This window comes from Rissa tridactyla, chromosome 7 (genome assembly GCF_028500815.1).
Source record: "Rissa tridactyla isolate bRisTri1 chromosome 7, bRisTri1.patW.cur.20221130, whole genome shotgun sequence".
Classification (NCBI taxonomy): domain Eukaryota; kingdom Metazoa; phylum Chordata; class Aves; order Charadriiformes; family Laridae; genus Rissa; species Rissa tridactyla.
In genome coordinates this window covers 56602054-56625329 of record NC_071472.1, presented here as the reverse complement: position 1 = coordinate 56625329, position 23276 = coordinate 56602054, and the positions used below count along the sequence as shown (strand labels likewise).

Sequence of the window (23276 nt, the reverse complement as noted above, 5' to 3'; positions counted from 1 at the left end):
TAGGTACAGCTGTGATGTGGGTTGAAACAGCTCAGCAGGCAGCAAGGTTAATTTTTGCTAGACCTTTGAACCCCATCAGTTCACTCAAGAAAACAGGGACTGCCTCTTGTCCTGAACTGTCACTTTTCAAAACCGCTGTCCCTTGGAGAGCCCAGTGGGGGGGAGTCCAGCATGCGCCGCCCCAGCAGCAGAGCTCAGCTGTCAGTATTGCTGCTAACAAGGCAGAGCAGACGCTGGCTTTCTGCTGGTGGCAGACACTTGCTTTGAAGAGCAACATCAGCACGTCTATTGCCTGGTGAGACACCACTTGCGCATGCTGCGGAATACCCAAGTGGCCAGCAGCTTTCCTGGATTAAGTGGGAAGGATAACCAGCTCTCTCGCTGCAGGATTTCCTCTGAGAGGTTCTGTGCTCCATGTTACGCAGGAAATTGCCCCGACCTTAAAAAATCAGTGACTGCTGGGTTATAGAAAAATTGCCTTTAACAATGGCCTAGTTTTGCTCAACCTGTATAAAACTGGACCAAAAGAGAAGAAAGTACAGTGAAAAACCTAGGTGTGCGCAGGACCCAAGTGGTCAGTGTTTTATAATGCAGGTCTCAGCAACGCTACCTAATATTTGGTCACAGATTTTTGGGGCTTTTTTTTAAAAAAAAAAAAAACCCAACCAATACCCTTTTTCTAAAAGCTACTGATAAATGACAATGTGCGAGTATGCCAGAATATATTCCCCTCTGTGGAAATAACACATCTGCTGTACTAGAGATTGTATTAAATCTTTTCCCCCAAAAGGCCATTCTTAAGTGTGGTATTGAGTTCTGATTTTATGATTACTCTTTCAATGCATTTAATTTATGGGAAAGAAATCTCCTCTTCAAAAACCTGCTTTAATTAATTTTGGCTACAGTAAAATGCGAGGAAGTGTTTATCAGTCGCCGCGGCTCTGAGCTGCAATGCTGTGACTGCTGGCGAGTGATAAGAACAGCATGACCAGAAGGGAGAAGAAAGGGCAGCGGGCGCGGGCCTCTCCCCCTGGCTCGCTGCCGAGGCCTCAGCTCCGCCGCCCTGGATCAAGGGTTGGAGTGGGGACAGTCCTCGCAATGACGTGCAAGTTCGTGTGCTGCCAGGAAGCATTTTTCTGCAGAAAATTTGGAATATGCTAGTAATGGTCACTTGATAGCGAGCAGATGTTGAACCAGAGCAATGCAGCAGCAAGTTTTTATGGACGCCAGGAATGTTCTAAGTTCTGGCCTCAGACAGTCACACCTGCTGCTGGTCAAGTCAATGGGGTTGCGTGGTCTTATCTGCTCGAAGGCGGGAGCACCGGGTTTCTGGAAGCAACGCAATGCAATAAAGGACACTTGAGTTGACCCCCCTGGTTTCCCTATTTGTGACTTGCTCCGATTTGGGTTGAGGGTAGCAAAGGTGCAGACCGTGGCCGTCTAAGGTTGACTCTTTCCAACTTATAAGGAAAGAAAGGGCTGGCGAGGGGTTTTGGAGTGGTTGGGTCGCTCGAGACCAGTTGCTGGTTTGGGTCACTCACCGTCTCAGACTTTCACAGAGGCTGGTGGCATCACAAGTTGATTCACCCTGGTGGAGGGAAAACAGAAGTGACACGTCAGCGCTGCAATTAGCCCACAACCAGGCTCCTAAAAGCACACCAGCCTATTAAAGCCAGGTTCCTGTTGCTTAACAGTTCCTAGAGAGAGCGGACACTACAACTGTCCTGCACAATGGACTAAAGCTGAAGCCTCTCACAGCGGTGTCTGGTGGCAGTTCTGACAATTGCTGGAACATGCCAAGTAATGTTGCTGACACTAATTGACAAGGATTTGGGAAGGTCCCAAAGGCATTCAGACGTAGCAATTGTTTCCCTGAGCCGGTACCAAGACTGTTTATGCAGTGGCTGTTGAATGGCGTCCTTCGGACTGACACCATAAATGTAAACAGTCACCACTGATAAAAATTAAATTAAGAAAAAGAGGAGCTGTCTGTCTATTTCCAGCCGCTGAAGACCTGCTGCTGTTCCAGACAACTGCTCCCGCGTGATGGACGGGGTGCGGTGGGGACTGCAGCGTCACCAGGCAGAAGCTGTTCTGGGCAGCGTGCTGTCCCGCACCTCCTGCCGCTGAGGGCAGCGAGGGGCCCAGGCCCTGCCTGCTCCGCGGGCACCAGGGGGAAGGCAGCAATAGTTTCACAAAGTTCATCCCTTGGACCTGCTCCTTCTCTTTGCAACTCAGCCTCCCCCCGGCAGCTCTCCCGCCGCAGCAGGTCTCCGCTCCCCGCTGCCCCACGCTCTTCATGCCTCCCAGGGACAGGAGCCATCGCCTTCCGGAGTGTTAAGCACAGCAGGGGGGACGGTAAGGACAAGTCACCCTCGGACTCTAAGACCTTTGGGACTTGCTTTCTATCTCGGCTGTTCACTGATGTCAGTGGGAAGGCCTGGGCTCTTAGGGACGACGCTGGAAAACCCCCACCTCATTAAGGCCCTGGCCCCGTTTGAGTGCTTTTCCCGAGTGCACGCCAGCCATACTTGGCCACTAGAGGAGAAGAAACATGAGTCACAGAGGCAGAGTCTTCTCACACCATTCGGCTGTGCTAACTTCAAATCACAAGTAAACCGAAACTGCAGTGTTCTGTATCTTACAGGATTGCAGCAGGATTTTGCCATCACAAGTAAAAGCGCAGCACCTTTCTGAATCGGTAAAACTTGGGCAGGGTTACGGGGGAGATCACAGGAACCATCACTGCCTGAAATCCCAGCAGGTGAGAACCGCTCAGTGGAACACCGTTTTCCTTCGGAAAATGCTGAGTCATTAAACTCATCTGTGGCTCTTGACCCAGGACACTCTTTTAGTGCTGAGAAGGGATAACGCTGGATTCAGACACGTATTCCAGGATAAAAATTAACCAGTGGTTAGAGCCCACCTTCCAAGAAATCTCTGCGTGAGAAATTGGCCCAGTTCAGCCTGCAGCCCCCAACTTCGCACCAACCTCACAGAAAGTCTGTCTCCAAGATGCCCAGAAGCCTCTGTGCCTTTTCTGCCTTTCCAGGCTGTGAACTGACACGGTTCTGATGCAGGAGCTGACCCAGGGTTCTTTGTAGACTTACTGTGCGTGGTAGCCCTACGGCATTGGACATGACGTTGTAGTGACCGCTGTCACCGTGCGTCAACTACCAGAGTACATCAGAGAGAGAGAACAGACGACCTTGTAACGCTACGGGCAACTTTAGATGTAGGAAGTAAACTAGGATTTGTCATGAAGCTATCACAGAATACTGAAACTCCAGCTGTTTGAATGAGCCATAATGTTGTTTGAAAGTCATGTCCCTTAACGTATAATTCATTCTACATGTTTCCAAGATACAGAACAGATACAGAACAGGTTAGCCTTGCCATCACTTTCTCTTTAGCACAGAGAACCCACCTGCGCTGATGACAGATGAACTGTAAACACACAATCTTCCTTTTATTACTGAGAGTTCAGCCTCCTGTGGGATAAAATGTACCTTCCACACAAGTACTTACATTGTCCCCGAGTCGTGAGAGTTACTCGTTCTTTGCATTTTAACACATTTCTTTCAACTTTGCTTTATCTCTCTTTCACAGATGGGAACAGAGGCCTAGAGGGGCTCATCCTGAAATGCATTTAGACAATTTCATGGGAAATTAGACCCCACGTGACTCGAGAACCTGCCGGGGAGAGCGGTGGCGTTCAGGGCTGCCCCGGGCAGCTGGTGGGCAGGAGAGGGAGCGAGTCTCCCAGGCTGGGGTCGGTGCAGTCCTCCTCCCCCGCTCCGGAGCAGGCGCTGCCTGAGGCACAGCCAGGTTTCAGTGAGGCTCGGCTGAGAGTGCCAGCAGGTCAGCTGTGAATTTTTATTTTTTTTTTAAAGCAAAACCACTAACAATAAATTTTAGATTCTCTTAGGTGGTAAAATGTAGTACATGGACTTAAGCTAACAAGGCTCAAGAGCATCTAAATCCCTGTTTAAGTCCCACTTGCCTTTCTAATAACGATAATCCCCCCCGAATAGATTGTCGCTTCCGATTTGGGGATATCTGCTGACTAAACATTGGTTCCTAAATTGTTCTGTTTTATCTGCAGTGTTTTCTCAAGATTGTGAATGTTTTCATTCCTGAAAGAGCGCGGGGTGGGAACCACTCTGTTATTTCCTGAGGGGGAGGAAACTTACCCAAATTGCCTTTCAAGAGCAGAAGCTGTACAACTTTTTTTAGTTTTTTACAGGCTCCTCCAGCAGTTAAGAATGTGGCTGACTCCTTCTAACCCCACCGTCTCCTCCCCTGTCAAACCTAAATATTTCTGCTAGATCCTATCAAACCGTTTCCATGTAGTGTGACAGCATCTATAATTCTGAAGTATTTATAAGGCTGTCTGTTTAATATTAAACTACACGCTCTAGAGCTGTTAAATATTTATACTATGTAAAATGGATCTAATTTAAAGCACCTCAAGCCGGTGAGAGAACTGCATAAGAAGCAGAAGATGAATTTAAGGTAACAGAGGAGTGGCCAAGACGTTTTACCACTCAGCTGTGCTCTACTTTGCTTCAGGAGCTGTGCGGAGATGACGCTCCAAATGCTGTGTCCCAAGCCAACAGATGCTGGGGATGACAGTTTGCAGTAAATGCAGCTCTGCCGAACAGTTCCCAGCACAGTCTGGGCCTTACGAGGCTTTTGAAGGAGGTTTTGCTGCCCACATCCCATCCAAGGGTGCTCTGCCCCAGCCTGGGCCAGCAGGAACAGCACCCAGATCTCCCGTCTCACCTGCAGCTCCGCCTGCTCCAGAATTTAGGGTGAAGTTGTGAGAAGCAGTCGCGGGACACACGTCCCGCTGGCTTTCCGTAACATACGGGCTGATGACTGTTTGAGCTCCATGAATACGTCATCTCTGGTCATGAGCTCGACCTCGAGCAAGTAACAGGACGTGCAGAAGGAGAACACGCTTTGGTATGTGCAGCACCGTCGTGCACAAGGCTCCACGACAAAGGCTGTGCTAAATAAAGCTCGTGTGGATGCTGCCAACACCGTTTAACGTTAACTTTCAGACAAAACTTAAACAACACACTTATTTCAGTATCCCACAGCTCTCCAAAAGCCCCGTTTTCTTGCCATGTAAACGAGTCAGGCTCTGGCTTTTGTAACAGAGAAGCATATTAGGAAATAACGTCCTAATTTTTACAGCTTGCTGTACTTAACATCACTTAACTTTTACAACCAACAATGAAATATTTCGGTGGGGCCCTTCTAGCCTGCAAAGAACTCATTTTCGGACTAGCAGGAGCTCACTCCGCAGACGGGAGTGCTGGGGCTGCAGGGGCAGCTGGGTCACTGCCTCGACAGCAGCTCCTGCCTGCGACTGGGGGCCCTTCTCCTTCCTTCACTTCACTGGCCGCAGTTCTGTGCTTCTGAGGTACCACGCGATGTGCTGTAAAGTGCCAGACTGAAGCAGCGCTTTAGGAAGGGAACAGTGACTAATGGCACCCTTCCCCAGAGTGCCCCCGTCTGAACGTCTCAGATGCTGCTGGGGCTGTAACCCTCTCCCGAAGGCCTGTGCACACACTGAAAGCAGAAATTCCAGGTGATGAAACGCTTAAATGCACAGACATCCTTGAAAGGTAACGCGGCTCTATGGCCTTAAATCCATGAGAAACAAATCTTTTTTTCAAATGCAGCTAGTCAAAGGGGGTTTTTTGGCATCAAAGCATTAGAGCCAATGCCACACTCCAGCTGTGTACCGGTGACGATCAGCAGCCCAGCCAGGCGCAAATCCCGCCACCGAACATGAGCAGCAGCACGCAGTTCTAATGTCGCGCTCTGAAACTCGGCAAGAAAAAGAGGCTAAGGTTTTCATTCATAGCTCCACACCTGTACGACTGTCAGAGGTAACAGTGAATTCTATCTACTGATAAATGAAGACGGGAAGTTACTCGCCCGTGAGGCTGGCTCGTGCTGTAGTTATCACTGTTTTCCTGCAGATAACCGACAAAACGCTTACGGGGCAGGAGAGCTGGGGCAGCCTTCCACACTGGGTTTCTTGAGCTTGAAATGCACACAACCTCGTCCATCAAACCCTGGGGCAGAAGTAATGCTGTCACTGTGGTCTCCCTGACACCCGCGAGAGGACAAGTGTCATTGTAAGGAAAGAGGTCGCCGAGGCAGCGCAGCATCCAGTGGGCTTGGGCACCGGCAAAGGTCTCTCCTGCACAGTAACCACCTCCCCACTTCCCAGCTGGGGCTCAGAAGGGGAGAAATGTCAGGAAAGCCTATGTTCTACACCTGGGCTCACTTCGTCCACCACCTTGCTACTGCAGGGATCAATTGCTTTAAATAAATCCTTGCTGAAGCCAATTGCCAAAACACATTAACATTTTAGTAAACAAAGGAGGGAAACGGACACAAGTTTACAGACCGTCCTGCTGGTATTTTCCACCCCTGTCTGCATAGTGTCATCACCCTCACAAGCACTCGGCCCCGAGAGGATGCAGAGCTTATTGCGGTTGGCCTGCCAGCAGCACAAACGGGTCACGCGGGACCAGGAAACACCTTAAAAACACAAACAACCGCGTTATCACACCTCAGCCATGCGCCACGCAGACCCTACTGCTTTGTCTCACCGGCATTTCAGCACAGAGGGATTTACAGCTGCATTTCACTGGGATTTCTGTCACGTTTCCCTCGAGGACTTTGAATCAAACTCCTCAATGCACCGAGTTTCATCTAGCAGCGCACAATGCCAGCGGGGCTGCGGATGCGAGCACGGAGCTCATGCAAAGATTCCTGTCCCTGAAACAAATCAAAGAAGGCCGTGGTGATTCTGCTTTCTCTTATTTCGCTCGCCGCAGAAGCCTGCCCCAGCTGCTGGCTCTCTGCGGCTCCTGGCAGTAGAACGTACTGGTCCCAGCCCTGCACAACATACTGGTCCCAGCCCTGCACAACCTTTTTGCCACACGCTTTACCAAGGGGAAAACCGGCCGGCTGGAGACTCCCGTACAAGTGTGTACCTTTTCTGCCCTTCGTTATACGGAGTTTTTAATCAAGCAGCGCAGACTATAGATATGTTAGCCATGACTGTCCTCCAGCAGCGAAGCATAGTTGCCATTTTCACCTGCCGTTGGCGGGAGATGGCTTTGGGTCCCTGCTCCACAACAGAGCTCTCCCGGGATGCCGCACAAACTGCCGGGTGCACTCTACCTGCTCCCTACACAAACGGCTGCAGAGCATTTAACCGACCCCCCCTGAGCAGGGTGTGAGAACAGCCGGATCGGGGATTGCTTCCATAGCATGTCCTGCTTTAACTCAACCCCAGCTGTTTTGATAGCAGAGTCAGTAACTCTGGGACAAAGCACACAGGATTAACACCGCGCGTTACTGCAGAAACTCGGTGCTTTGATTTACAAGGCTCGTGGTACGCTGCACCTGAAACCAGAGACTGGAAGTGGAGACGCGTGAAAGGTGAGCGGTAACAATACATCAACCGAGACAGACCCCAGCGAGCGGCAGGGGGACAGGAGCAGCACAGCTAAAGGTGGCCTAGCACCGAGCCCCCTGATGCTCGGCGACAGGCTCATCCACCCCCAGGAGCAGGCTCTGTTTGAGGAGGCTGAGGCCAGTTTGCTGAAGGAGAAGGACGCTAAGCAGAGCGCTAACGAAATTTAACAAAAATCAGGCATTGGAGCGCGAAACCATTGCTTAATTTAGCTCTGCCGGCTGCTCGTCCTCACTCATTTCTACCCTGAGAGGAAGCCTGGGGCTGCTGTAAGTCGGAAGGACTCCAGACCAGGCCCTGGCAGCGCAGCCTTCCTGGTGGCCGCCGGCACAGCGTTGCCCTTCCCTCTGGAGACAGCGGTGGTGGCTGCGCCTGTAGCAGCGGCTCACAGCCCGGCGCGGGGGCTGACAGGTGCTGCGCCAGCTGCGCTAAAGAGATGAATTGCCTTAAAGCCCCTTTTCTTCCTGCGCGGCAGTGGGGTTAGCGAACGGAATCATAATCGTGTACAGCAAATACAGTTTTTTCTATCGGGAACAGCCCCTTAAAGCTGCGCAGACTCTGATGGCGTTTTCCATGGGTCCATTTAATCTAGGTGCGGAGCATATTTGCCTCCAGAGGAAGAAACATAGGTCAGCTTCTATTTTTTCCTCTTTCGCAGATCTTGCCAGAGGAGAAAACAGGCGCATGAAGCAAAAAATCAATAACCTTTCCTTCTGTTTTTCCAGGCAGCTGCGACTGAGCAGCTGTGAAGACGAGCGGCTCAGAGCCCTCATTAGGGTATCGAAGCCTTGGATGGAAATGAACTCCGGAGCCAAGTCTGCCTTGCTGTGGTACGCTAACGGGGAGTCCTGACGTTAGTGAAGATGCGGGGCTCTGAAGCCCCCAAAACTTTGTGCCGGAGCCTGTCCCTGCATGTATAATTCTGCCAGATGACGCTGGTCTCAGAATTAAGGTGGGATTTTTAGTGCCATAGGAGATGTGGGTAACGGCATACTCTCATGTCCACTGAAAGAATGGAGGAGGGAGGAAGCGGAGGGCAAGACTGAATGGGAAAGGGGATAAAACATGAATTAAAAAGCGGGTATGATCCAATTCAATCTTTAAACAGAAAATCATGTAGAACTTCCTGATGCCACTTGACAAGAAACAAACTTCTTACCCTCCAAAATAACTGCCTCATGCTACAGCTCCTTTCACCAACCTCGAAGGTACCGGGTACGGGGAACCATCCTTCCGCTTGGCTCCGCTGCACGCCTGGGCCAGCCCTGCCTGCCACGCGGCAGTGGTCTGGCAGCGAAGTTAGGAGGGACCAAACCAGAGCACGCAGGACACTCCTTACTGAATCGCTGGAAGGAATACTCCAGCAGTTTTGTCCCTGTTTCACTAAAAGATGCCATTCAGGCCCAAGACCCAGCTACCAGTAAATTACTGTAACACACCTACAGTCACAGCTTGCTGAGAATCTGCCTCACAGATTTCTCCACGTGAAGAGGTCACCTACTGTTATAAAAGTCAATACCTTCGTAATATGTTCTGTGACCACGACAGGCTACAGGAGACAGACTAGCAGGGCTGAATTTTTCATGATTTGTTCTATTTCCTTGTGTCAGAAAGGGTTTCTGGCTTGGAAGACTGTCTTCTGCTCGCTGCTCCAGTCACCTGCGTGGAATCTGATCAGATTCCGGATCTGTGCCAGGGCAGCCTTAGCAAAGAAACTGTCTTAGCCCGAGTTTAAAATATCCTCCTGTGCGGAAAAGTCCCTGCATATGCCAAGGACCGTCCTTTGCAATGACAATGCCAACTGACATATTGAAGCCATCGCAGGCATATGGTTTAAGTGCCCCTTGTACCTTGTGAGCAAGTGCTTTTAATCCTGTTTTACCGCTGGTGAACATTTTAGGGATGGCACCTGACTTCCTGAAGGTCGCAGCAGAGTCAATAGCCAAGACAGCAGGAGGACTGCAAGTAGTTCTTGATCTGGTGCTCGTCTTGGCCAAGTAAGCTTTGCCCTCCTGTAACTTCGGGAACGTAGAGAAATTACTGAAGTGCTGTTCTTCAGCAAGAATGGAGCTGGGAACAGTCTAGGAATATTGTTTTCCTTTCCGGTGGCGCAGGAGATGAACCTCAGAAGGGCAGTATACGCGGGGAACCGATGGGCTTGGAGAACCCTGAAGTTCTGCCTGCGGCCTCTTCCGCAGCTCGCAGTCAGCAAGAGCTACGCCAGCACCAGCTGGCTCAGTCCTTCTGCCTGTACTTAAGCAAAGCTCCGGCTGCCAATAATTAGCCTGAACAGCATGTTCCAAATGCCATGAGCGTAAGGACCGCAACTGAGATCAAAACGCCTGTGACCAACCGAACTGACCTTTGCCACCTTCCTGCCTCACCTGCAGGAAATCCGCAGGTTGGCTACGGCAACGGAACACGTCAGTATATTTTTCTATATAAGACCATGTTTTCCAGCTACATGAAACCAGCAGCTCCCAACTGAAGAAGCAAACCAGCCTTTAAAATTCAGTCCCAAGCCATTACATTCTTACATTTGCTAGCTCCGTTTATGGAGTTACAACCATGGCTAGTAAACAGGGGAGGAAAAACCAGCTCTGCAAGCAAGCATTTTCCACCAATAATAATACTACTTATATTTTCACTGCCTCTTCCCTTCACATTCCCGACCCTTCAATTCCATATGAACCATCTAATAGTTTAATCTTATTCCATCTGCAGTCCATGCGCCTTTATCATGCCACTCTCGGATATTCACAACACACGCTTTGCCTCTTCTTCCATCATCACAGATCCTCTGCATCCCACTCTGGGCATTTTGCTGTAAATTCACATGCCTTCAAAGGCCAAGGACATCTTATCTGGGCTAATAAAGCATTGTGCACTCATATTACTGTAGGAAATGTTTAATTATTGCTCTTTTGTAAAGTAAAAAACAACGCAATCATATTATTCTCCTTAAAGAGCTGAATATCAGCAGTGAGTGAACTGTTCCTCAAACGTCCCTTTATGGCAGGTGTTTGATTAAATCCACTCGCTGGCCCTGAAACCCCCGAATTCAAACTCTGCTTCAGCGCAGCACTGCGACGTCTCTCTACAGTGTCCAGCCTCTTCAAAAAACCCCTCGCAATCCATCTTAAAACGTTTCATAGAAGAAATACCCTTTTTAGTACTGTAAACTACCAGAAGGGAAGATGCCGTGTATGAGGCTGGCGTGCCAGGTTAATACCTGGGACGCCTTAATGGGGGGGCCCCTGTCCTTTGCTGGCAGCAACACGGGGTCGTCTCCTGGGTCCTCTCTGTCTCTAACCGCTGCCACCGAAAAATCAGAGAAAAAGAGGGTTGCGAGCCCTTCCCCTGCCCCACATAATAGAATCTGCAAAGCAAAAATAAGGTCAGACACTTTCAAATTACTGCAATAGGAGAACGGGGAGATCATTTTATACCTAGTTCTAGAAAAGGCTAAAAATAAGCCTGATGTGAGGCAGAAGACGGAGTCTGAAAATGGATTATTCTCATTTTTCCCGTAATGTAATTTGCAGATGTGCCGTGTTTAAGAGAGCAGAAAAGGTGTTTGGAGTAGGGCTTTCTTCTTGTGGCTTGCGCTACCTAGTCTGTAATGAGCGTTTTCTCTCTAGGGTTTGTACCCACCGCTTTAAAAATGAAATGTTAATCAGCATGGCTACTCAGCAAGACTTTCCACGCCTGATCAAAGGTGTTAAGAGTCATGGTTTTTTTATTAAATGTTTAATTTTAATTTTAGGAGAGAAGCAAAACCTACTAGAGCTGTTTAAATAACCTGATACTTGTCGTGTAACCAAACGGGTGACCCATTTAGGCTGGCAGGTCTCTGAAGTGCGGGGCGGTAGCTAGTTAAACACTTAAAGTCTTTTATTCTGGCCAGCTGCATCAGTGCAGCTAGTTCTTGCTGCTGGTGTCTGCACCAGGGATACACACTGCAGTTGCATCCTGCTGCCTGATCTGCATTGCTGTATCTTTTGGGAAAAACATCCGGCACCTTTCACGCAGGATGCAGAGAGGGACCGAACAATTATGAAACTTGGATATCTATCCAGGGCATCTTTCTGTACCTCTGAAAGGTAAAAACCAGACAATCTCATGCTTCCGGGCAGAAAATCAGGGATTAAATAAAAAACATGATAAAAACCCAAAATTTGAGGTGCAGACTATGCTACACCTGGTGTTTCTCAGGAAAAATCTAGGAGAGTTTGGGTTTTCCCTCAGGAACAACTGGGAGTGGCCGCTGCTGGAGCCGGGGCTGCAGCATCCCTGCGCCTGCTGCAGAGCATCCGCGGTGCCCCCGCTCCGCGCCCGGGCAGGGGCACCGCGTCCTTGCTCAGCAAAGCTCCAGGTGCTCCGCGCTCCCCCTCGCTGCCCAGAAAAGCATCATGCTGCGCCCTAATTACATTACAGGGATTTATACGCCCTGGCACCCAAAAGGCGTCACAGCTTGGGGAAAGGACTTTTTTTTCCCCTTTTCGTAATAAAACCCCGCATTCTTCCCAATTGCTGGTGAAGCCATTGCTTCTAGTAAGTACACCAACGCTTCTAATAGGTACAGCATTTCTTCCGCAGCAACCTGGGGCAAAGCTCTGTATTTTCAAGTTCTCTGCGCTATGAGCGAGGAAGAGGACAGGGACAGAGCAGAGGCGCGATTCTCAGCAGCGCTGAGCTCTGAGCGCCAAGGACTGAAGCACCTGAAGCACTCCTGACCTCGCAAAGCTGCCTTCTGGCCAACACCTGCCAAGGCTGCAGGGATCAGTGATGGAGCTGGGAATAAAAGTAAGGTCATCACATTTCTGACCTGTTTCTGTAGGGCTCTGCCATGGCAAGATACTCGGACATATCGTCTTCCAGAGCATCTCAAAGCATAGCTCGGGTCTCACAGACCGTCATCAAGCAGGTAAGAGGAACACAGCACAGAGCGCAGCCCTGTTTGGAAATAAAACGTGCCTGCTTTAACCCTCCACTGCAGTCCTACAGAGCAGGAATGGAACGACAATACAGCCAAGTGAAATCCCAGCAGGAATTGTAGTTGAGCGGTTTAAAAAAGAACTGAAGTATTTGTTATTACTAGTGCCTAAGAGCTCTTACAGAAACCATTCTTAACCATTTTCTCTTTCTTATCACTTCGGAAGGGTGGGATTAAATTTGTATTATAAAAATTGCACCAAAAATGATTGGATTATATTACAGTGATGTACTGTGTCGTGTTCTCTGATAGTCCTAAATTTACTAAAAGCTTCTTTAAGCTGGCAGACTTCTGATGCAGTATGAAAATAGTTACAAAAGAATTGTCATTTAAAAAAAAAAGAACTGCCGTATGAAGAAATTTTTCTCATGAGTGTTTTTGTGAGAGGGGCAGCCTTATTGACTGGAATTCCTGTGCTAAAAAAGCAACCTAGAAAATATGCCAGGAATTGTGGCAGTGATAAAAGTAGTGTTAAAAAAAAGTCATGAGGCACTGAAAGCCTGGAAATTCAGTTTTTGAAAGGAAGTGTGGTGGAAACCGGAGGAAGCTTTACAGGAAAGAGAGGTTGCTATCCTCATACTCTGTCCTGCCTGGAAGAAGAAACTATCTCTAAGCAAACGCCCAGAGACCAGTACACAAAGGAACAAACACACAAAAAAATCCCAGCAATAAAACGCTGAACTATTTTTCACAGAAGCACGGAAATTAAAGCGGGGGAAGCCTTATTTCCATAGGCAGAGCTGCCGAGAGCCGCGTTACACTGCTTCGCTTCCATATTAGTTCATTAGAGAGGTCCGTGACATCTGCCCCGTGTGCCCTGACCCTACTGGTGATGAATGGGTTTAATCTCTGGCGGGTGACACGAGCCTTTGTGATTCCCGCAGGTTAATTGATTTCTTTTGGCAAAGCCCATTTCCAAGTCCTGTCGTCTGAGCAGCGTGACTGGCTGCAGAGGGAAAACACGGCATCTCGAAACAGAAATTCTGCCGTAGGCAGCAGTAGGCAGGGTGGGAGGGAGGGCCGGCCGGGCAGGAATCCATCCTGGCCAAAGGCGCGCGATGCCAAGCGCAGGCGGTCTCTAGGATAGGTGGGAGCTGGACGCCCGATCTGGAGCCAGCGTGGAGTTTCAAGCTGCTAACAGCAAAACCCTCTGTTGTCTTTTCTCTCACAGGCAAACGTGCAGCTCATAACAAACAAATCCTCCCCCACAAACTCCTCCGAGGAGCCCACTGAACCTGCCAGTGACGGCAGACGGGACCCGATCCCCAGCACAGACGCCACCGCACGCGGCACGGAGAGGAACATCACCCCACCGCTGCCAGCCTTATTGCAGAGCCCGACTTGCTGTTCAGCAGAGTGTCAAACCCGAATTAAGCTGCGCTCTCCAGGAATCCGACTGTAGGACGCCAGGGTATTTTTAACACGGGAGTGGGCATATCCCAGGAACAGTGCAGTAGAAATCATGTGAGAGACACTCTTTTGTCAACCGTTACTTATGACAACTGTTCTCTCTCTGTACCTGAGCCAGTTCAGTAGCTAAATAATGCAAAATTCATAAACAAAAGGGAATAATGCAGACCAGGAAAGGGAAGGATGCTGAAAGAGAGAGAGCAACCAAACCAGGTCTGAACCCTAAATATGTTTCTTCAGAAAGCGGACTGGGAGCCGGTCTGCTCTGGACGTGAACAGAGCACAGCCAGGGCTGCTCAGGCGAGGCAGCACCAGACAGAAATGAACACTTTAATGCAGGAAAGGCGGAGCTGTGGGATGTGGTCACCCTCCTGCAGTAACGCTGCTGCAAAGCTGGTCTTTTGGTGCACTGTAAAACAACCCCGTAAAACACAGAATCACAGAGTGGTGGGGGTTGGCAGGCACCTCTGGAGACCATCCCGTCCAACCCCCTGCCAGAGCGGGGTCACCCAGAGCAGGTGGCACAGGAACGCGTCCAGGCGGGTTTGGAATGTCTCCAGAGACGGAGACTCCACACCTCCCTGGGCAGCCTGTGCCAGGGCTCTGCCGCCCTCACAGTAGACGAGTTCTTCCTCATGATGAGATGGAATGTCCCGTGTTCCAGTTTGGTCCCATCACTGGGCACCACTGAGAAGAGTCTGGCCCCATCCTCCTGACACCCAACCTTATTGCTGAGCATTGATGAGATCCCCTCTGAGTCTGCTCTTCTCCAGCTGAACAGCCCCAGGGCTCTCAGCCTTTCCTCAGCACAGAGGTGCTCCAGTCCCTTGACCATCTTCATAGCCTCCGCTGGGCTCTCTCCAGTAGTTCCCTGTCCTTCTGGAACCGGGGGGCCCAGAACGGGAAACCGCACCAGCACCCAAGCAGAGTCAACCAGTGAGTGACCAGCCTGCAACCCGCAGTGCCCCCTGAGAAGGCCCTCTTCTGTGGGACCCCCACTGGAGCTGCGACACCACTGGGGACAAGAGTGCATTGCCCGGTATAAAGGTCCAGGTGGGGTTAGACATGCTGAGAAAGATGAATACCTGAATACTGAAATCCTCCTTCACCACCTGAGATGCCGTCACGCCACGCTGCAACACGCGCAGTGCAAGGGGATGCATCTCCACCGTAAGGATAAGTGGAACGAGCGCTCGCCCTCTGAACGTAGTGAAGACAAGCGCTGAAGTTCTAGAGACAGGTGGGTTCCCTGAGCAAAGGCTGATGCTATGGCTACACAAAGCGGGATTTCACCCGCTGCGTTGTATTACCGCCCAATCACTAAACAGAACTTTTGGCTCCTTGCAGCAAAAAAAGCCACCCTGAGCACCTAGAAACTTATGTTCATCTTGCCCTGTCCCCAGGCGATCCCTGCTTAGCCTTGCACGTACAGCTTCTGTGCACCATTACAGAAATAGGGCTGGGAGGCAGCCGGAGAGCAGTTCCCATCTTCCCGCCTCAAGACCAAGCCAGGGAGACCTTCAGAAACACAGGTCAGCTTTCATGTCTTCGCCAAATAATCTGCTGTAGAATTTACATCCTCCTTCTCTCAGGAAGTTCTTCCTAAGACCTAATCTCCGATTTCACTTAAATTTAATTTAAAAATTAATTTAAAGCCCTTATATGCAGATAATAAAGCAGGCACACATCAGTCATGTCACATCTCCAAAGCCACACTAAAGTACAGCCGTGCAGGACTTAACCTCCTTACAGGACACGTGACGAGGTCTTGTTTATTCCACCATGTTTAAACACTTCATTATAGGGAGAATGTCAGAAAACCTTTCCTTCCTCCGGTATTTGTGCGTATTAGTAAAAGGAAGATGGAACTGCTCTTACAGGGCTCCAGCACCATCTGTGGCACTGTTCCAAACCTCTTGTATACATCTGAGATGACAGTATGAGCCAGAAAGTATCACCAAAACCGTTCACACACTTACTGCAACCTCCTAACACCTTGTTTTCCTTCTAGTCATACTATGTCTAGTGACAGTGATAGGCCAGGGCCCTTCTCTTTAAGGTACAGCAAGGAACACTCTGCTCTTTGCAGAATTACACGGGCTGTTGACGTGTCTGCATTGTACTTTTTCACTCCACGTATCTACGTGTCATTAAACCAATACAAACCCTTGTGCAGCGACATTTACGGAGGGGGAGCCCACCCATGCAACATTCCCACTGACGTGGATGTCTGACACAGCGCTGACGTCACAACAGTGTCGTTCTCGAACCAATGCAAATGGCTCTCACAGCCAAGCCACAGAAACGACACCTCCTCCTCCTCCCCACGGGAGGAAGGCAAAGGCAACTTATACTCAACACCAGACTGGTCACCTGCCCCCATATTCAGCATGACATTATACATAGATACTCTTATTTTTCGACAATTATGAGAAAGAGACTAACCCCAGAAGTTTGTATGTCATGTGGAAGCGTCTTCCGAATTACTGTAGTTGCCAACCGTGAGGTGGTCCGAATCGGTTTCTTTACTGAAAAACAGTAGCTTTTTTTTTAACAAGCTGCAATAAGGGACTGGGAAAGACTATCTTTAATACAGCGACCCCTGAGCACATATGTCCCCACGTACACAGCTTTCTTCCTCTTGCCTGACGTTGCTGTGCGTTGGAGCAGCGAGCGGGCGCAGGGGGCTGGGTGGGACTCTGCGGGCTCAAAGTTGACCACCATGCTCTGCAGAGTATCTCTCTCTTGCTCTTCACCTGGCAGTCCGCGTGTTCCAGCACACAGCAACCCCTCACCACAGAGGGCCCGGGCTGTGGCATGCTCACCCCAGGGTAAAAGGTGACCTCAGATGCTGTGCTCCCCTCCAGGGCGAATGGCCAACAACGGAGATCCACCAGAGCAGAAGCGTGTAGAGGATGCCCAGCCAGCACGACCCAAGCCCCTGTGCTTCGTGCAGCCTCATGCACTCTGCCGAGCTGAGGTTCGTAACACACAACCCCACATCCTTGACCTGGAAGGACCAAGGGCAGGGACAGAGTACGAGCATAACGTTCAAGAGAGAAAACAGGCTGCGGTACCTCCCCATGTGCAATTGCCAGGTTACTCACTGTTGTTCAGCTTTGGCTCGGTCACTGAGGAAGAAGAGGGCTGTGGCGAGGAAAAACATCCCTCCTAGGACAACGACAAACGGGCAGAGCATGAGCGCGTACCCCAGGCTGAGGAACTCCCAGACTGGGGACTCCTTTGTGCTTTGTCGTATTAGGTCTGAGATCTAGGAGAGAAGAGCAAAAAAAATTAGTCACTTAGATGAAAAAAGATGATGGTGAAAGGAACACAATTCCCTACAAAATCGCCCACCAAACACGTGCATGAAGTTTAAAATGGAACAGTGTGTTTGGTAAGGGCTGAACATCCCTTGGATGCTTCAGCCTTCCACACGCCACTGTGGAAAAACCTGGGCAACTTGTGCTGCGAGCAGCTTGGCGGGGGCTCTCCCCTGCCTCCCAGGCTCTTCTGGCCTGATCTGTTATTCTTCCCACAGCCCTCTCCATCTTTTCCCTGGCTGCTTCAGTGGCTGCATCCCCGAGCGTCTAACCTTGCTGTACTGACCGAGCCTCCCGCAGCGCCGGCAGGGCCAACCCGGCATCGCTCAGCGGCTGAGGGAGCGATCCATCTTCTGCAATTTCTGTCAAGCCCTGCTTACTCCTGCACCTTACCTACCTTTCTGCAAAAGGAGGGATTAAATTCCATTTCTGTGTATTGAGTGGGAAGGGGGAAATGTTTTTCACAGAACAAAAAACCTGAGATCCCACCTGATTTTCAGAAACAGAACTCAAAGGTGGTTTTTCATCCCCATGTCTGAGGTATGGGCTTCATTCCCTCCTCGAACCCCCTGAGCTCATGCAATTGTGGGCAAGATGCGCTCTGACCCCCAGGCTCTGCCCCCCGAGGTCTGCTGCATCGGGGCTGCACCCACACCGAAGAACCACCGAGCTCATGGGCTACGGCAACCTGCGTCTTCCCACAGCCAAAAAGCATAACTATATGACGGTAAACACAAGTTTGCGCTTACACGAAGGAGCAGTGACGCGCAATGGCAGTATTTAGTTCATTGTGAAAAGCTGTTGCCAAAGCTCAGCAATATTTAACGACTGTCTGTAGCTAAAACAATCACATTTTACTATCTACTATCCAGTAAACAACGTTACTCTCCATAAGCCCAAGAGAGAGGTAGCAGCAGTAGGGGTGAGTCTCAAGGCATTGGGTATTTAAACATCCAGCTCTGGTTTTATCTGTGACATTTTGTTGAGTCAAAAATACTAGTTTTATACCAAAAGACTGCAGGGAATTTGCAACGTAAAATCCTACTGCTATGCACAGACGCAAAGCGGCTCCAGAAATAGTCAACGCTTGGGCAGCAACTTCTAAACTGCTACATCACTGCTAATGAAACAGGTGGCGTCAGACACAAACGACAAGCAAAATCTGACCTTCAAGGCCTGAATCCTAACAATCAAGTCAGGAAATATCACATGCAGGAGGGATCACCAATTCACAGCCCTGCAGTGACCTGGAAGACAAACGTGTGCCCAGAGGTGCCTCAGCGGAGGCCAAGCACAGCAGAAGGTCACAGGAGGATGACACTGGTGGGGACTCTTTATGAGGGAGTGGAGTGATAGGACGAGGGGGAAGAGTTTTACACTGACAGAGGGGAAATTGAGATGAGATCTGAGGAAGAAATTCTTGGCTGTGAGGGTGGTGAGCCCCTGGCCCAGGGTGCCCAGAGAAGCTGTGGCTGCCCCATCCCTGGAGGGGTTCAAGGCCAGGTTGGACGGGGCTTGGAGCAACCTGGGCTGGTGGGAGGTGTCCCTGCCCAGGGCAGGGGGTGCCACTGGGTGGCCTTGAAGGTCCCTTCAACCCAAACCATTCTAGGATTCTATGACTCGGGTGAGCAGGTTGCAGAGGATGCTTTAGTGGGGAGACTCTGGAGCGCTGGTGGCCTCAGTGCCTTCATACCCATCTTACAGCTCAGCCTGGCTCCTGCCAGAGCGAAGGCAAGGAGCCGCCAGCCTGCTGCTGGAGCTGCAAGCACTGCACACAGAAGAGCAGAGGGCCGCCTTTCAGGAATGGAGCGTTCTTCAGTAGAGAGGAGTGAATAAATACGGGAAGTGTGTATCTACAGAAAGAATTTCAAGGTTTTTAGCCAGGCGTCTCTGTTTCACTCCCTGCCCTTGAGAGGAAGAGGTGGAACTTTCAGTGCTTGGGGTATCGCTAAGGAAGTGTTCTGTCCTCTCAACGAGAACTTCCTTCACAGTGTGCAACACACACAAGGGAAAACAAGTGTTGTGAACAAGTCTCATGTGAGAAATTATGGTTAAAAAAAGTCCTTAGACTGGAGGCAAGTAACAGTGGCTATTAGTCTGGGACACTTATTAAAAAATAATAATGAGACTTGAATATGAAAAGAATGCACCCATCGGAAATTATCAGAACATGCACAGCACCCAGAAGACAGGGAAATCGACCGGTAATTTATTCCCTCTTGTATCCAGACACCTTAATTCGCAACATTTACCTTACTCGTCATTAAGAACCAAAATTTGGCATTGAATCAGCTCCTCTGCATGCAATAGCCAGAATTGAGGCTATTCTAAAATAGAAATTTAGAAATTCTAAACCGCTTTTCATTTTTGGGAACGGATACAATTATCCTCCAAAAGGACCAGACAATAAATCACTCCGCAAATTGGTATGATAAATCAGCAGTAGAAGATGAAAAGCCAGGGATGCACTCCCGATTGCTTTCTCTTATGGATGACAGGACGTTTTTAAGCTAAAACCAGCTTGGAAAATGTAAAGTCTCCAACAAATAAAACTCCCAATGCAGCTTGCCCCACACCTTCCTTTCTAAGGCATCATGTTGACCTTTTATACCACCAAAGCATGTTAATATTGAATCTGCTACCTTTTTCATTTTTGACCCAACATGTGTAAGAATTTTTTTAGAAAAAGCAAGGTATAATTCTTCCCACCAAGCCAGCCGGGCTTTCTCATCTAGGTTTCTTACAATCCCCTCATGTCTGCGTAAGAGATGTCTGCATCTCTTAACTCTAAAACTTTATCAGGGCCCACGTACGTGTTGTTGCTGTTAACGTACAGTCAACTATTCTCTGTTGTTTTCTTCCACCCAGTTACAAGCCACCTGCTCAGACTGGACTTTGGCATCTCCTCTCAAGAGGACACAGGACATAATTACAGCCTTGGGCTCCAAGAACGACATACTGTCTGCCAAATGGTCTGCTCTCTATTGCCAGTTTTTGGCTTTCCCGACTCCTTGCAATGACAGCATCCCGGGTGTCTAACTGGGATTTGGCAAGACCCAATCTAGCATCGTATTTGGTGTCTTCTCTCTCTCCTGAGTAACAAAAAGGGGGGGTGTCAAGCTCAGCCAGTGCCAGCTCCTCAGCATGGAGTCATGCGTGGGATTCCTTTCTTTGTTCTGCCAATTGGTCGGTAGCAAAAACCTTCAAAACAGTTACCCAAAACTTGGGGAAGCCCTGCTGCTTTGCAGCCTAATCAAAAGTCTTTGATGACACCCTAACTACGGAAGTTCACGTCTTCTTTTCCCTCAGTGTGTTAACACAGATCTCAGACCAAGGGGAATGACTTTGCTAAATAAACTTCAGCTGACGGCGTTTTCACAACAGAATACAAATGGCGTGTGTTCAGCCGGTGGCAGCCAGCTGGATGGACTCCAGCTAGAGAAAATGCCCACTTTCCGGAGAACAAACAGTACAGCATGATCCAAAAACCCAAGATCTCTGTGTCTCAGTCTGAGCGCAGAAGACAATGAAGGAAAAAAGGCAAACTTCATTACCTTTCTTGGGAAGCACGTGCTGTGTTTTTGGGAACACTGGAGAGGCTATCGATGCAGTAAAAGCTCAGGCACGCTGAAGGCCTGGGAAGAGGCTTGTTTCTGGGATACTGTCCCTCCTGAACAGCACGAGCGGTTAAATTAAACTGATTTACTAATTAGAAAAAGTATTGGTAACAGCATCTTTGAAATCATCATTTCATCTACCCGGTCTCATTGCTGAGTCACGCATCTCACTTCCTCTGCAATTGCTTGATTTTTCTAAATTCCTGACGTTGCCTCTTGGGCACAAATCTTGCTACATAAAAGGACATTTCCACTGCAGTGTCTGGCACAAATACCTGATTTTCATTATCAGCAGTGTGATACAGGACAGGTTCTCCCTGGCTCCTCTCTTCAGCACGGTTCCCTAAGGCTCCCTGTAACCCTGCAGCATCACCATAACTGTCTGGCTTCACCCACTCCGAATTCAGAGGTGCACGTGAGAGATTTCTTTGATTTTTTAAAAAAATCTAATATGAATACAAATGAAGACTAGAAACCAAAACCAAGGGATTTTATAAAGTAAAAGTAAACAAATTGCTGGACCTGTGGGGGAGCACAAACATTTATACTGTGCTAAATGGCACAAGAAACACATTATAAATAGAGGAAGAAAAGCCAACTATTTTATGATATTCATTCTGAAACCCGCAGAAAGATAAAAGCAATTATATTCTAAAAGTGATTTCAATTTTAACATTGACATGTTTGGGTGTTCCAGGAAAAAAAGCCAAACGCTGTTAATCTTAATTGTGTTCTTTTGAGATCGCAAACAAGTTCAGCACTTGGCTGGTGACAATATCCACACCCTGCATTTGTGCCTGGGGCCCGAGCTCGCCCCAGCAGTACCGGCAGCAAGGACTGCTGCCCTGCTCCCCCTGGGGCGGGCTCATCGCCCTGTGCCCTCGCGCCCCCTCCCAGGCTGCAGTAAACAAGTGACGCTTCCTTGAAGAGGCTGCAGTAAACGAACAGACTCCACCAAGGGTTCCGCTTGCAAGGCAGCAAACGGACTTTGCGCGTCTCCTGGTGCTAGGTTTGCCTCCAGACAGTGTTTGCCCTGGTTAACAGGAGAGGGCTGAAAGTCTATTTTCTTCATGTCATTAACTGCCTTTTTCTCCAGGTCTGGCCTACACGTTGACACCGGATCTTCTCCTGTCCCAGCAGGAGATGCCTTGTACCATGGGCAATGTGGAACTGAGGAACACGGCTATGTGACAGGGCACGGGGACTGAAACGCGTAGGGATGGGGAGGTGCTCACTTAGGTGTAGAGATAAGGTGTCTGGCACGGGACCACCGCTTGGAAGCATCCCTTTAGCAGCATCCCTGTCCCCGGGGAAGAGGCCAGGACACTCGTCTCTCCTTGCAGCACGTCCCTGGCGCTGCGTCCCAGGAGGAGGAAGCCATTCCCCCGACGCTGCAGGCATTAGACATCTCCTTCTGAAAGGTGCTCCACACCATGAAATCTGTGTGTCCGTACGGGGAGTTTACAGGGTCCTTGGCAGCTCGTTACTTAATGAGATTTTTAGTGCACGGAAAAGGAGTGACAGAGCAGATGGGACAGACCTTGAACTACTTGGCTGAAACAATGACCAGCTCTGGATTTCTGGGCTTTCTTTAATGATATACTTCTACACACTTTAAACGTCCGTTTATCAAGAATACTGAGAACTTGCACTTGTAACCGAAGTCACGGGAAATGACAGGTGAACGGCAGCTCTGGAAGAAAACCAGAACAGGCTGAGAACCCTTGGCAAAGAGCCTTTTATATATGGGAAGTCTTTCCGTTTTTTTTAGGGCAGATTTAAATCTCGTCCATTGCAGAGTCATCAGAAGTGGGAAGCTTGCTAGCCCATCGCAGTGTGGAGGTAAATCCTCTGCGGATTGGTCTCCAGGTGCTTAATTCTCCCCCTTTTTTTTTCTGCAGCTGACAGCCGTGTCAAAGATTTGGCCTTTCTGTGCTTTTAATTACTCAGCTCAGCCAGGACCGGAGAAATCCTCAACTGAAAGCTGCTGCTTGAAGAAGCAGATAACAAGGATGAGGGGCTGGGGGCTCTCTTCCTGGCAGTATTTCCCTGCCACACGCGTGTCAGATGTCAGACTGCGAGGGTAAAGTCCCATTTTACCCCCCACAATCTGGGCCACGTGCACGCATGAAGGCGGGGGAAGATCTCTATGGGGGGAGTGATACCCTTAGGGCTGCACAACACCCGTCAAGCAGCTGGCACTCGGTAAAGAAACAAAGAGCAACAAAAAACATGAATGTGTATCACATTTCATCTACTGACTCCATCAGGTGATGGAAGATGCTGCCTATACACACTCACACATACCATAAATAACAGAAACCAACATGCTGCAGAAGACAAGGCGACGGAGACCTCTGTCCCATCCTTAATCCCTCAACAGCGGTGGAACAGCTGCTGATAGTCCGTAAAACGGAGTGATG

At 49.4% G+C, this 23276-nt stretch overlaps 1 protein-coding gene across 2 annotated transcripts in view; it reads right to left on the bottom strand.

The window, feature by feature from the left end:
- Window positions 1-23276, bottom strand: part of LOC128912640 (sphingosine-1-phosphate transporter SPNS2-like) — a 141277-nt gene that overhangs the window by 5016 nt on the left and 112985 nt on the right. Inside the window, exons 11-13 of one of the 2 annotated variants that reach the window (XR_008467708.1) lie at window positions 17021-17184; window positions 16359-16441; window positions 1542-1588 (exon numbers count right to left, since the gene is read on the bottom strand). Coding sequence is in view for 1 of the 2 variants with exons in the window: in XM_054208945.1 (XP_054064920.1) it covers window positions 1546-1588; window positions 17021-17184 (207 nt within the window). In the remaining variant the exon portion in view is untranslated. The remainder of the gene's footprint in view (window positions 1-1541; window positions 1589-16358; window positions 16442-17020; window positions 17185-23276) is intronic. The other variant, XM_054208945.1, reaches the window with a different exon arrangement.